The 14367-nt window shown below is 43.8% G+C and overlaps 2 protein-coding genes across 8 annotated transcripts in view; both read right to left on the bottom strand.

Moving 5' to 3' along the window:
* Nucleotides 1–9242, bottom strand: part of WDR33 (WD repeat domain 33) — a 70920-nt gene extending 61678 nt beyond the window's left edge. For all 7 annotated transcript variants that reach the window (XM_075417597.1, XM_075417593.1, XM_075417595.1 and 4 more), the window contains exon 1: nt 9084–9242. The gene's annotated coding sequence lies outside the window, so the exon portion shown is untranslated. The remainder of the gene's footprint in view (nt 1–9083) is intronic.
* Nucleotides 9243–11215: 1973 nt separating this feature from the next.
* On the bottom strand, nt 11216–14366 carry POLR2D (RNA polymerase II subunit D). The gene is made up of 4 exons (XM_075417589.1): nt 14267–14366; nt 12981–13161; nt 12437–12532; nt 11216–11824 (listed from the first exon to the last, which is right to left on the bottom strand). The coding sequence occupies exons 1-4, from the start codon at nt 14337–14339 to the stop codon at nt 11746–11748; spliced, it is 429 nt and encodes a 142-aa protein (XP_075273704.1). The 5' UTR covers nt 14340–14366; the 3' UTR covers nt 11216–11745.
* Nucleotide 14367: the final 1 nt, after the last annotated feature.

The raw sequence follows: 14367 nt of genomic DNA, 5'->3' as shown, positions 1-14367 counted from the left end.
GGATTTGTTTTGCTGCCATGATTTCAGTGGTTTTGCTTAAAATTTACTTGCAATATTTTAATAAATTTTTAGTAATAAAACAATATTCTTCCTCCCTCTAAATCACCAGTCTATTCCTTCATCTTGACTCCTGCTTCGCATTTGTCAAAACCTGCATCTAGTCTATAACCAACCCAGACTGTCTATTGTTACTGTGAGTCACTATGATAACAGCGACTCAACTGACTGAAATGCATCCAGCTTAGTTTTCCTGATCAAGTGATGACTGACACTACTTTACTTTGGATCTACCATTTTGTCAAGAAACAAAACACATAACATAGGATGACAAATGCTAAAAAAAACAACAAAGGAAAAGCAGTCTGAAAGCAAAAAAGACCTCTCGTGCTTGGTAATCCTAAATACCAAGACACCATTCTACAGCTGGTTATTGTATCAGGACCTGCTAAACTAACACTAATCTTGGCAGGGGGGGAATCACAGCTGGATCTGCTTGGGATACTCCCAGTTTCACCCAACATGCAGTTCATCTTATTTATAAGAACATATTGTTGGTTCATATTCAACTTGGCATTCGCTGTAACTCTCAGGTCCTCTTCAGTGAGACTGCTATTCAGCCAGTCACTCTGCAGCCTGTTACAAATCCATGAGGCTATGTCTGCACGTGGAGAACTCTGCAAGTCTCCTTGCCAATGTAGCTTTCTACTGACCCATTCCTCAAGCGTACCTAGGTCCCACTTGACTACATAAACCCCAAATCACCAGACTACCATCATCTTTCCTCCTAACCTCGCTGATGATTGAACTGGAACTTTACTGGACTCAACACAAACTATTATTTAGGTACTACACAAAAGAAACACAGATGTTTTGCTTTCATTTGTCTATACGTGGCCCCCGACAGCAGACAACTCCTTAGCAGAATCAAGCCCTCATTTGTCCAAAACACACAAACAGGAGGGAAAGTAGGAAAAAAAACAGAGTAGCAACAAATCCTACAAGAAGTCTTCACAGAACTTTATGATCAGTGGAACGGAAAATGACTAGAAGGACTACAGCAGTTTGCAGGACAAAACTTCAGTATGGAAACACAGCAACCAGTATCTTTGTTTCAGAAACAAGCTATTGAGATTCTGATGATAAAGAGAATAAAGTCCACACAACCTAACAGTTTGATTTTCTTCACACTGTGGAACAGAAACATATTTTAATATATTAAAGTTGAGTTCCCGAGTCTCTAAGAGTTGCAAATTCAATGCTGACAAGAAGACATCAATGTCTTTTTCGTAAAACTGAATGCTTAACAAAATTATACAGAACTGTCACAACCTCTATGTAAAAGCAAATGTTGAAAGTGTCAAAAGAGAAAAAGTAAGAAAATCTCCACTTTGTGACCCAACGAATGCTTCCCCCCTCCCTGGGGTTACTTGGGCCAGTCTTCTGATAAAGCAATGACTTTTGCCATACCAGCTTCTGGGCCAAATAAAGGTAGAATAGTGTCTTGAGTTTCCATAACTAAGAAACTAAAGTCCAGAAGGGGGAGCAGGAGGAAGGGAAATAGCGCTATCATGTGTGATCATGTGAAAAAACCTGCCTTTATATGGTGAGATGTGTAAGGAGGTAAAAAGACTCCCACAACTAAAAGGAATGTTTTTTTCAGTTTCGGTATTTCAAAGATTCCACTTCTCTCTCAAAAAAGAGATTTCATCCTTCAGTAGAACAGAATCACAGAATGGTAAGGGGTTGGAAGGGACCTCTGTGGGTCATCTAGATCAACCCTCCTGCCGAAGCAGGGTCACCTACAGTAGGCTGTAGAGGACCTTGTCCAGGCGGGTCTTGAATATCTCCAGAGAAGGAGACTCCACAGCCTGCCTGGGCAGCCTGTTCCAGTGCTCTGTCACCCTCATAGGGAAGAAATTCTTCCTCATGTTCAGACGATAAAACAACACTTTAAAAGAACTTTTTATTTAACTGCATATTTTAACGGTAAAATCCATTCACCACCCATGTCTACACCCTGGCTAACTCGCAATCCAGAAGTGGAGGCTTTGTGCCACAGAGCCTCCATCTTCTGGATGCATCAAGGTTATTTACATACTTCATGTATTCAATATAAGAAAAGCAGATACTAAACCCTTTTACAGCCACACTGCAGAACAAATGCTCTATAATGCTCCACAGTATTTTCCTAGCAATACCCAAGGAATTTTTTTCCTCAAGGGTTTTTGATTCTCTTTTGATAAAAAGATGTTAGCAGATGCACAAAGAAAGATTTACCCAAGACAGATTTTTTTGTTACCCCCCTCAACCAAAATTCAAGGTTTTCACGCAGTTAAATTAGCAGCTATGCTTATAGCAAAAGATACAAATTAATACCTACAGTTGCTATACATAGCTAATACAGAGACACCCTTAAGCAAGAGTAGTGGAATTGAAGAGAACAATCCAAACTTCATCAAATCACACAATGCCGCTAAACAAGCCTTATGGACCCTGCTAGAGAAATTCAAACCATACTTAACATTAACAATGCTTGCCATCATTGACTTACTGGTGCATCAGAGAAGTTAAAAAAAAAAAACCACCAACAACAAAACCCCATCAACCAAACACCCCCTAAACTATGGAATTAGTGAAAGAAAACAGCACTTCAAATTAGTTTGATCAAGTAAAGTTCTGACTCTGGTTACTTATGTGGATAAAGACAGAATTAAAAAACGTAGCTTCTAAATATTAACTGGAACAGATACTGAAGTCTAGTGTATATGTAAACTACCCTTTTGCCAGTTTGGTGTGGAAGATCGATGCATGATCCCTGTTTGCTACTGGTTAGGCTAGAAACTCCAATGAGGAACAAATTTACAACAGGAAAAAATATACTGGTAACTACTGTAATTTTAAGCTCTCAGTGTTTAAAAGTCTGCATAACATCACTCTAGCAGTTCTAAACGTTTTGTCAGAAACATGCCTATTTTAAAAGAGCCAGTGTAAAGAATCTTCTATGTAAAAGAACTTTCAACACTAGAACTCTTTCTAAATTGATGGCTGATGTATGTACCACTTGCTCACACAACCGAAAATGATTAGAAATACACTTGCTTTTAACTGGAATCACACAGTCAACTCTTCCAGGAGTATAAGTTTTCTGCTCTTTCCTCATGAATTATGAGCCATGCAAATACCTGTACAAATACCTGCAGATATATATACACACTGGGCAACAACCACATTTAAGCTTCTTTAGTAAACAGCCTTCACATTTACCATTTAGTACTGTTAAATAAAAGCATGTGTTTGTCTCCTCTATCAATATATTTGCCAGTAAAGGAAATTCAAGTTCACACACACCAATCCCGTGAAAAGCCTTTCAAAGAGCAAGGGTTCAGTATGAGGTTTTTCCCCAATTGCAGGAAGAGTCAAGCTCCCCATGAGAATGGGGACAGGGCAGAGCTACACCATTACATAGTCCTCAGGCTGTAAGTCAAGCACTTGCATCAGCTGGAGCTGTGGCCCTACTTCAACTCAAAATGCAGCTCCTGACAGACTCAAATTGGCAGATGAATAGTCACATACCCATGGTAAAATACAAATCACTGTGTTGCCAAAACTTCATAATGAACACAAAAACTACACCAAACACACAAAATACTACAGACTCCTTGTTATCCAGCTTCTGCCCTTCCTCTAAAAAAAGGACACATTAACATACTCTTTCGTATCATGATTCTTTTGGATTTGGGAAATGATTTAAAGGTACTCTCAGATGTTTAAACCCAAGAAACACGGATTATTTCAAGCGTCTGTGTGCTCACGCTGAAGTGTATAAAACACTAATACACAGAACTGCTCAGTGTCAGCACATCTGTACTTTCAGTTGCAAAACTACCTTTGGCCTATCCTGCCACACTGTTCAACTCAGGGGTACTCACTTGGGGTAAAGCTACAGGTGAGTGACTAAGAGGAATCGAAATTGAAGCTTCATGACCAACCGCCTTAAATTAAAACTTGGTACTAAACAGACATGGTATCAAACATTTAGGGATATATTTTATAAAGAGCCGATATATCTGCCATATTAAGTAAGAACAGAATATACCGCTTCTCAACACGTGGTTACAGTCACCAGTGCAGCGTAAGTCAATGCAGTGGCAGAAATAGTTCCCATCATCTCCTCTTTCCCTATTGCCTCACCGGTTCCAGAACTAGTGTTTCTAAGACACAGGCCAAAACAGAAAACTAAGCTAGACCAAAACCAGACCAACATCGTACTTCCGCTCACAGAAGGGGTCCCCCTGTACAGCTGCCTGCACCAACGTATGAACTCTGGTACCAAGAAAAGACAAGCAGCAGAATATTACGATTTTAATTATTTAAAAGAACTAAAAATTCTAGGTTACATTAAATTTACAACTCCACTGATAACATTTTCAGAGCTTCAAAGGTTAACAGAATTTGGTTTTTTTGAACCAGCACATTTCATTATGGTGAAGACTAAATAACAGCAGTGAGCTCATGACAAGCATGTTATTGTTCTTCGTATCAAAATTAACTCACTAATTAAAAGTAAACAGAAAATGAGAAATGTTCACATTTAACAATGTTTGCATCCAGTTCTGGGCTTTCCAGTTCAACAAAGACAAAGAACTAGTGGAGAGAGTCCAGGAGGGCTATGAAGATGGTAAGGGGACTGGAGCACCCGTCCTATGAGGAAAGGCTGAGGGAGCTGGGCTTCTTCAGCCTGGAGCAGGCTGAGATGGGATCTTATCAATGCTTATAAATATCTGCAGGGTGGGTGTCAGGAGGACGGGGCCAGACTCTGTTCAGTGGTGCCCAGCGACAGGACAAGGGGCAACGGGCACAAACTGAAGCAGAGGAAGTTCCGTCTGAACTTGAGGAAGAACTTCTTCCCTCTGAGGGTGACGGAGCACTGGCCCAGGCTGCCCAGCGAGGTTGTGGAGTCTCCTTCTCTGGAGATATTCCAGCCCCGCCTGGCCGCGGTGCTGTGCAGCCTGCTCTAGGTAACCGTGCTTTGGCAGGGGGTTGGACTGGGTGATCTCCAGAGGTCCCTTCCAACCCCTACCATTCTGTGATTTTGTGAACAACAGTGTATGAGAAAAAATTCTATTTAAATGAAAAATGAAATTAAAAATAAACTAACTCCTTTTTTGATAGAAAACAAAGGTAGCAGGGTTACTAGTTGCAGGACATGAGCGCCCAGAGAGGAAGACATGTTTTCATTCGTGTCTGAAGAATGTGAAGAATTGCTTATACACTTTATACTCTATATATGTGTAAGTACATTTCCACGCAATTGTTTAAAACAACACTTGTGTACAACACAAAAGTTTTATCAGAGTGAGTAAACAGCAAAGTTTAATACCACAGAGCAAGGCTTTCTTCCTACAACAGGGAAATTGTGATAAAAGCAACGGCTTGTGAAACTGCTTAGAACAGAACGCCCAACTCCTAATAAGACTTCATTGCAACTTAGTTCAATTCATTATTAGACTTGGTACATTTTTTCAATCCTTAAAGTGTATTTACATGGATTTTCAGTATTAAATATTATCCCGTTATCATAAAAGTTGGCACTCAGTCTTCCTGCTCAACAAGGTATCTTCATGAACAGCTTTGCATTCCCCCCCCCCCCAAGTGAAAACCAGGTACCTAACTTCCTAGATAACCTGGGATCTGTTTAGCATGGCCATTCTTGCTACACAGAAACACACCTCTTCCATTTCATAATTTGGTGCAGGTGCAAAACTAGTACATATCGTTTAGCTTAGTTTCAAAGTGTAAAATAATTTTGTCTCTAGTATCCTGCCACATTCAGAGAACGACTTAAAAATCGTAACTGTGATCACTCTAAGCAAATAGGAAGGAACTGTACTAAAAAAGCTCAAGGGAAAGTATCAAGCTAGTAGGAGATTTACTCAGATGTTCTGACTTGTGCTTAAGCTATTAAAAAGTACTACAGTTTTCATGTTTCTTCCTGGGTTAGTTTTTGGAGTTTTTTTTCTTTTTCTTCTTTAAATCAAGTCCCCTTTAGACAAGCGAAAGCTTGAAATAACACCTTTTAAAATAAGCAAGCAATGAAGGACTGGAATACTTGGTCACTTTTCTAATTACAACCTCCACAAAAACGCAAGTTTCTACTGTGCTGTTATACATTCAGGCCTTACCTTTTCCCACCATAAACTTCAATCTACATTACCACAAACTGAAGAACAATTTTACCAAGTGTTTCACATCACTGTGCAAGCACTGTCTCTATACTAAATGTGTTATCAAAAGTACTATTGCACAACAGAAGAGAAACTAACTTACTTTCTTTCCTGGCAAATATATACCCCACATCACACCTCATATTTCACAATAAAATGATTGGTACACCCAGCCTGAATGTGGAGAGCTGGCTGAACCAGAAATGACGTTCTATTAAATGCTGAGTAGTTTTTTTTAAATGCTAGTGAGCAAGAATGGATTGCTCGTAAATTTAGCACCACTTTAAAAATATGGGATTATGGATGCTCTAAATTGAAGCAAAAATAATAATAACAAAATACAAACAACAAAGAACTATTTAGCTGTCAAAACGTCTACTTCTCCGATACTTTCAGAGATTATCTGTAAGAGAAGAAAACTAAGGTTATTTTAAGGTTTTAATTTTTTGAAAGATCTTTACCATATCCCCACCATTAAGCTCTAACAATGTTCAGTTTACCTGAGATTTACTTTTCAATGACATTTCTTCACTAACTATACCAACCAAATCTTGCATATCTGCATTTTTAGTTTGTATAAAAACTATCAATAACAAAATGATATAATATTGGGAATGAAAATACAGCAAATAAAGAACAAATTTTGTAAAATTCACAAACACACACTATAGAAAGTTTTCAGCTTGTTTTTACAATTTTCCTGCACAAAGACATGAGTAGTTTTCTAAATTACAAGCCAGAGTAACATCTATCAATTCCATTTCCAGTGTTAGTGAACCAACTATGGAAATTCCCTAGGTATCAACCCTGTGGCTAGCTGATGCAAAAAGTGAAATATTTTGCATGGAATCATCTCAATAAAAGTCAAACTGCATTCTTTCCATATTCCCACTCAATCAAAAGTCTTCTCCACAATATTTTTTTTCAGGTGAGTCAGAAGACTAAGACATCTGCTAGGGGTGGGAACAAAACAGAAGCTTTCTCATTCCCTCTTCGGATCAAGGCCTCTTTTTGCTGAAAAAAAAAAAAGCAATTCTAGTACCTCTATCTCAAGCGTAATATAGGATCCCTAAGTTATTACTTCCTGTGCCGCTAACAGGAATACAAAACTGATGAGAAATTTTCAGTTCCAACGGTCTGAACAGTCTAATGGTTACTGCTGCAAGGATTCAATGGAGGACCAACACTTCAGGTAGCAGGGAAAGACTTTAACTGTTCACAGTGGCTGACATTTAAGCTAAAAGGTTTTAACAGCTCTAGGAGTAGAGTATTAAATTAAACATACACTAGTAACTAGCATCTAACATTCTCTGTAGCTCATCGAGATTTTTTTTTCCATCTTTCAGTACTTATTTCTCAAAATTCATGTTCTTAATTTGATAGTTCCATCCACTTCTGAAACAGTCAAACACAGGAAGGTTGTGTAAAGCTTACCTTCTAAACCGTAGAGCACTTGGGCAGAGAACTCCAAAAATACTAATACCAAAGCAATTAAAAGACACAGCAGATTTTTCTTATCATGCTGAGCATTTAAATGTCTTTTAACTACATTTTCAGATTTTCCCATTAGAAATACTACAGCATAACTGAACAAGCTGTTAAGAACCAGATTTTGAAATATGCTCTATGAGTATATATTCTTATCATTAAAGATGATGTAGAATATTGCAGCAAACTGCTGAGAAGTAAAAGTCAATTTAGCTGATGAAGAATTCAGGAAGAGGGAACCCCAAAGTATTTTGACGCAATATTGCTTGCATACTATAAACCTTCTGCATACTATAAACCTTCTGACAAATATGTACACACCACCGCCTTTCTTAAAGATAGAACAGTTTGAGATAGGAAAAGCATAAAAGAATAAACATCTGTTGCAAGGAGAAGGATGAGGGACTAATGTCGACATAGGAGAACAGATTCCCAAATACTAATCACAAATTACTATTAAGGATATAATGAGGTACAAAACCAGTAGAGTACAGAGCTACTTACCTATGACAACTTTTGTAAGACAAACAGATGTGTTCAAATAAGTACCAATATTTCAAAATGCTGTATTTGAAACCACACAGCTACCTACTTATAACGAAAAAGCTCACAGTCAGCAAGAGAGAAATAACACCCATCTTCAAGAAGGCATGAAGTTTAACGAGTTCTCTCCAACGGAAAAATGGTGGAGTATTTTCTCAAATTTAACAGGCCACCCAAGTTTCCTACTCACGTCATAGTCGTAGACTGGTGAGTCTCAGTCAGTGGAATGTGCCACCACATTGTCATTAAAGCCATCCACCCTTCCAGAATAAGCAAGTGCCTGCTGCACACAGCTGTATCTACCCTTAACGGCCAGGGCTTCCCAAGCTGTATCTTCAAGCTGTCACAACCCTATCTCCGCCCAAATCCAAGTCGGACAGAAAATCGATAGCGTTAACAAAAAAACTAAAAAAACGTAGAAGGCGGCAGGATTGAGAGACTCGGCGAGGCCACACTAGACACCTACGCAGCAGGCAGGAATGGGGACCAGCCGCCTGCTCGCAGCCCCAGCTTTCGCCGCCACCTCAGCCCTCCGGCACACCCCACCCCGTGAGCCCGGCGCCGCGGAGCTGGGCCCTGCGCTCAGCTCACCCCACGGACAAGGCCTGGGCGCCGCGCTGCCGAGGGCGCCCCAGCCCAGACGGCCCCGTAGCCACTCACTGCTGCACCCTCCACCCCCCGCCGCTGGCAGCCGGGGCTCGGCCTCTTCCCGGCACCGGCCGCGCCACTTTTGGGCCGCGGCCTAAAAATGGCGGAGGCAGCCGCGCTTCCCAGGCCGCTCACCGCCGCACCCGCCCCGCCGGCGGCCCAGCACCCGGCCGCACTCACCGTCCAGCCGGTCTCTCGTACCCCGACGCCGCGCCCTGCCGCCTCACCGCTCGCCTCGTCCCTCCGGCCCCGGAAGCAGCCGCGGCCGCCTCACGAGCCCCCGCCGCGGCCCGCCGCCATCTTCCTTCCCCCACCAGCGACTGGGCGGCGCACGCGCCCGACGTCAACGCGCTCGGCGGCGCGAGAGGCGGTCCCAGCGCCCGCGGCGGCACGGCGGCCGGAAGACTGCGGCCAGCGCGCAGGCGCGCGGGGGAAGGGCGCGCGCTGCTTCCGCGAGCCTCCCGCCGTGCCACGGCCTGCGCCTGCGCTGTCGGAAGCCCGGCGCTCCCCGCCCCCCCCGACCTCTCCCCTCACAGCTGGAGGCGCGAAGGGGTGCGCGCATGCGCGCTGGGAGGTGGCGGGCGGCGGCGGCGGGCCGCGGCTGGTGTTGCTCTCGCGTTTTGTTGGGAGAAAAGGGTGGCCGAAACGCAGCCCACGAATCCGCCGCGGCGAGGAAGCTGCGCCCCCGGGCCCCCCTGCTGCTTCCCGGGCCCCCGCTCCGGCAGCGCTGCGGGCAACGAGGCCCCCGCCGCCGTGCCCGCGGGCTCCAGTCTCCTCAGAACGGGCGGTAGAGGCTGCGGGACAAGGCGCTGCTTCAAACCGCACCGCCCAGCTCTGCGCCTCTCCAGCCTCCCGTCAGCACGCTGCCTGGTCGCCAAACGGCCGGGTGCTGCCGCAGAAGCACACCTCACCCAGTTCCCTGGGACGGCTTCCCAGTCCTGAGCAGCAGGTTTCGAAGCGCCACAATCGGGAGCGATGAATCTCAGTGCTCGTAATTATCTCTGTGTGTGGAAGACGGTGCCGATCTCCTGGGGCCGCTTTCAGAGCGCCAGGTCTGTTACGCTCCTCCTGGGGAGCCTTCCCTTAGCTGACAAAGGCATCAACAAGTAGTAAAGCCTCCCAATTATAATTGTTATGGCCTTTTACCCAGACGTGTAGCTAAAGCAGTCTTAAGTGTTAGGTTTTTTAATGAGTTTTTAAGATACGATTTTCAGATACAAGAGACTGTGTATTTAAAAGATGAAAAGGTCTTAAAAGCTGCTTGAGCAGAAACATTTTACAGGGCAAACCGAGTTACAGTGGCAGCGCTACTGGAAAGCTTACCCCGTACCAAAAGGGGCCACTGAGCTTTGTAAGGCAGAGATTCACCACGCCACCTCGCTTTTATCTTTGTTCCTTAGTTACAATTATTGTGATCCAGTTAAAGCTCCTGTGGTTAATCAGAAAGGCACCTCTGGTTTGTTGGCTCGCAGGAGATGTAATGCCACTGAAGCACAGAAATAAATGCTATTTGAGGGAACGTGCCTCAGCTGAGGTAGCCCAACCAGGTGCCATAAGCCAGCTTAGCCATCCAGCATAGCAGCAGCGTTAAGTTTCCAGTAAAAGCTGAAATAACAGCGTTATTTCTCTCCCTTTTGCAACACCAGTGAAACTCTATTGCTTATCATCACAAGCAGTGCCTTAACACACCTGTTGTCTTCCTTGTCCCAGCTGTTCTTTCCTGCAAAACTTTCCTTCTTCCCAGTGTGGTGGTAAAATTATTAATACTTGAGAGGGCTGGCTAAGAAGTTTATCCTGACTCAAAGAACATTCCTTTCGACTAACAGCTAGCAGCCTGTGATTGTAGCCAACTCCCCACTTCTGAGCCAAGATCACACAAGGTGTGCCACTCCCATCGGCTCCGCCAAGAGCCATCTCTCCACAGCATGGCGTTACTTACTGCTTGATTCCTTCTTACACTTGTGGTAGTTAGAAAGCTGCTAAAGGAGTCCGTCCTTCCCAGGATGGATACCTGCCCTTTGCTAACTTCGAAATGATTGTTTTTCTTTTCTGAAACAGTATATAGCTTGGGTCTCTGGGATCACTCGGCAGAGAACAGGGGAGCAGGGAGGCAAGTGCGTCCCAGATGTTCTCTCGCTATGATCGTAGTTAATAACGCCTCTGCCTGACCTGTCCTAAACTGGACTTGTGTTATTACACACTTGGGAGTCCCTGAACTCCAACACAGGTTAATAATCACAGGGTCTGTTTATCAAAAAGGTCCTTGTTAATAAAATCATAAAATGCACCGAATGTTTATAAAACACACAGCCTTAATTAGAAATACCTTTTAATTTACACTAATCAACAATAGAAAAATACTGAAGCTGTAAAAATCCAGTCTGATCACACAATTGAAAAAAACCAAAACAAAACCCACAGAAATTGATGCTGCTCATCACTAAACCTTCTGAGAGTCAAGAACAAGTTTCTCCATCTCTTCTAGAAGTCCACCAAAAGAAAAAAAAAAAAGAATTCACATCTACATTTCTGCTGAAAAGCAGAAACATGTTGAAAATTTCCAGATCGGGGAGAGGGATTTGGAAGAAACAAACACTTCAGCCAGTGGAAAAGGCTTTTCAGGTTCTTTGGCTCTCACAAAATACAGGTGTCCCTACCAACACACACGTGGAACAAATCACAAGGACGAAACTCCTCTCCAGGCCGACCTGTGGACGACACAGTGCTGGAGCACCCTGCGTCCACAACTCCCCTTACTCAGCCGGGAGCTGGAGTGGTCCCAAAGGCTGAGAAACAGAGTTCCCAGGTTTTTCGGTTCAGATAAAGGGGCTGAGGGTTAAACTTAATACTGGAAGCTGCGTTTAGTCTGAATGTCGTCAAGAATCTGCTGTAATTCCTCGTCTTCAAATCGGCCCTCCAGGCTGCAAGGTAAGGACAATGAGGGTACATGAACGATTTTAGAAATAACCTCCCCCCAGATTCATTTCAGAGAGCCGTCGTTCTCTCCCGTCAGTCTCACACCACCATCGCCCACCCGTATGGTGCCACCAGGAACCGGCTGTGACATTACTGTACAAATACCACTCTAATCCCTGTGTGGTGCACAAAACCCCATCCTTCCCAGAACTTTCTGCTGAGTAATTTCAAAACGTTTTATCAGAAAGGCAAGGCAGGTGCATGTTTAAATAGACCTCTAAGTGAAGTCCATGTAGCCTCATGCTCGTAAGCCAATCCAGTCTTGCTGAGAAATCTTAGCACACAGGGAAGAAACTAATTCAGGCAAGTGTTTCGTTCCTTCTTCTGCCTCGGGCCATGAGGTAACAAATCAAGATACGGTTAACAGAATTGTTGACATGCCTGAGGGACACTTAAAAAGATTTCCTTGCTGTCAGATCAATGGGTATGTGAAAAAAAACAGAGACCAAAAGTTTTTCCACCAACAGAGCCAGACTGAAGAGAGGGCATGTGCCCATAGGTGGCTTCAGATCACAGCAAAGTATAAAGCAGTCCTTTTACGACATATAAATGCTCACCTAGGAATCAAGGCTTTTGCTTCCTCAGCTGTCTCAGGACACAAGTTAGCCAAACATGCCAGTTCAAATTTATGGAGCTTTTTCTGGAGCAGCAAACTATAAGTAAAGACAGTAACTTAGTGAAATTACAAGTAAGCTAGAAATATGAAAGGGTGTAAACCAAACAGGTATCTTTTTTTTTACACTGCAGTCAATGTTTTTTTTTTCAGGAGGAAAGACTCATTATACAACTGCATAGAGGAAAAAAAAGTCACATTAACTGCACTTCCCCTGAATTACTCTACAAAGTCTAGAAAATCTTCCCATTTACTGCAATCGGAGGCCCTTCAAATACTGAAAACAAAGCAGTTCAGAAAGCTTGATCTTGACAAAGTACAACCCTCCATGAAGAATTACGATCAAATTTCTCGCCTCTTCAGAAAGACAAGATTCAGAATTATGATACAAATCAGGAAACACCACTAAACTGTACTTTCAAACAGCAACATCAACATTACACACCAAATCCTCCAGCATAGTCTAACACCCCAACTTCTCCACTCACCTACGGACACTGGCAATGGTTTCTCGGTTCTTGAAGCGGCTGAAGCGCGCCGTGTAGTTCAAGGTTTTCATGAAGACTTCTGAAAGCTCCTGCTCATCTTCCGCACTCTCGTTCTGTTGCTTACGATGCTCAAGAAGCATATGTACTTCTGAATTTAGAAGGGTTTCCGCAGTTTCGAATTCTACATTTGAATGAGCGAACACAGCATATAAAAAGGTGAAGTATGCATGAAAAAGTGCACTTACAGAAGTTCTGCGTGTAAATTTAGCTTTGGGCAATAAGGAAATGAACGACGTGCTTCACTGCAAGCCTGTTCACCAATGACCGGGCAGCATTTCATGCTGAAAATGCTGATCAAAATTACACCATTTGGAGTGACAACCCAATGCGTCTGTCTCTTTGACCACGCACTTGACATTTGCAGCCCTAACCTTCTGATTTGTCACATTTTTGCAGTATGTTTTCTTCACTCGTTTTTGTCAGACCTTAAGTAATGCATGACTTGTTTTAGAAAAAACATTTAGAGCCATAATATTAAAAAAATTCAGAGGCGGCGCCTATGGTCTTTGGAAGCCTGCGAGTTCTTAAAGTAAATGTGGATGCTGCTGAACATATTAAAAAAGGCTTCATTTACTTGAAAGGTTAACTGACCCACTGAAATTTTATTATCAGAAAAAAAGCTTTAACCAATCTTAACAGATTTTTCCCCACACTTTTTAGCCAAACTCTTTATTTTTGTTCGTTATCATCATCACTGTACTTGCTCCAATAACAAGAAGGTCTTTCAACATCAGCAGCAGGAGCTGTTCAACGCAGCGAGAGCCAAGATGGCACCCCGGGGTGCCCTTCAGCACAGCCTGTTCGTGTCCCTCCTTACAACTCGGGCTCTGGACAGCTGGCTTCCAACAATGCTGCGCTGTATCACTCTCAAGAAACATCGATTTAAAAGCAACGGCTACATCAAAAACCAAACACCTTCTTGCTATAACCTCACACAAAGAATTTTTTATTCCTGTACACGCAGTGCTCCACCCACGTAAGAACAGCCGTATTTTAGCCATCACGGCTTCCTTAAATACATCTACGATTTATCCGCCCCGGTTTTTAGCCCCTGGGGCTCTGTGACCGGCGGGGCGGGGCGGGGGCCGAGCAGCGCTCCGGTCCAAGCCGCCGCTCGGCGAGGCCGGCACCGCGGGGAGGGGAGAGCTCGTTGCCTCAGAGGAGCCCGCGTCCAGCCCGGCGGCCCCAGCCACCCCCCCCCCCTCGCCGTCCCCGGCCGGTCGCACCTTTGGGGAAGACGAGCTGCGAGGCGTCCTCCTCCACGTCCGCCGCCCGCGGGTCGCTGCCGCCCGCCGCCATCGCCTCAGCCGGCACCGGAAGCGCCGCC

The sequence above is a fragment of the Opisthocomus hoazin genome, chromosome 4 (genome assembly GCF_030867145.1).
Source record: "Opisthocomus hoazin isolate bOpiHoa1 chromosome 4, bOpiHoa1.hap1, whole genome shotgun sequence".
Taxonomy (NCBI): Eukaryota; Metazoa; Chordata; class Aves; order Opisthocomiformes; family Opisthocomidae; genus Opisthocomus; species Opisthocomus hoazin.
The sequence above is the reverse complement of the archived record's forward strand: the minus strand, read 5'-3'. Positions and strand labels throughout refer to the sequence as shown.

What these genes read in the sequence shown, in the direction of transcription:
- POLR2D (XM_075417589.1), bottom strand. Translation starts at nt 14,339, where the DNA reads ATGGCGGCGGGCGGCAGCGACCCGCGGGCGGCGGACGTGGAGGAGGAC. An exon ending in GCAGCTCGTCTTCCCCAAAG is followed by an intron (nt 13,162 to 14,266) that starts GTGCGACCGGCC and finishes ATTCAAATGTAG; the next exon opens with AATTCGAAACTGCGGAAACC. An exon ending in ACCATTGCCAGTGTCCGTAG is followed by an intron (nt 12,533 to 12,980) that starts GTGAGTGGAGAA and finishes CTTTACTTATAG; the next exon opens with TTTGCTGCTCCAGAAAAAGC.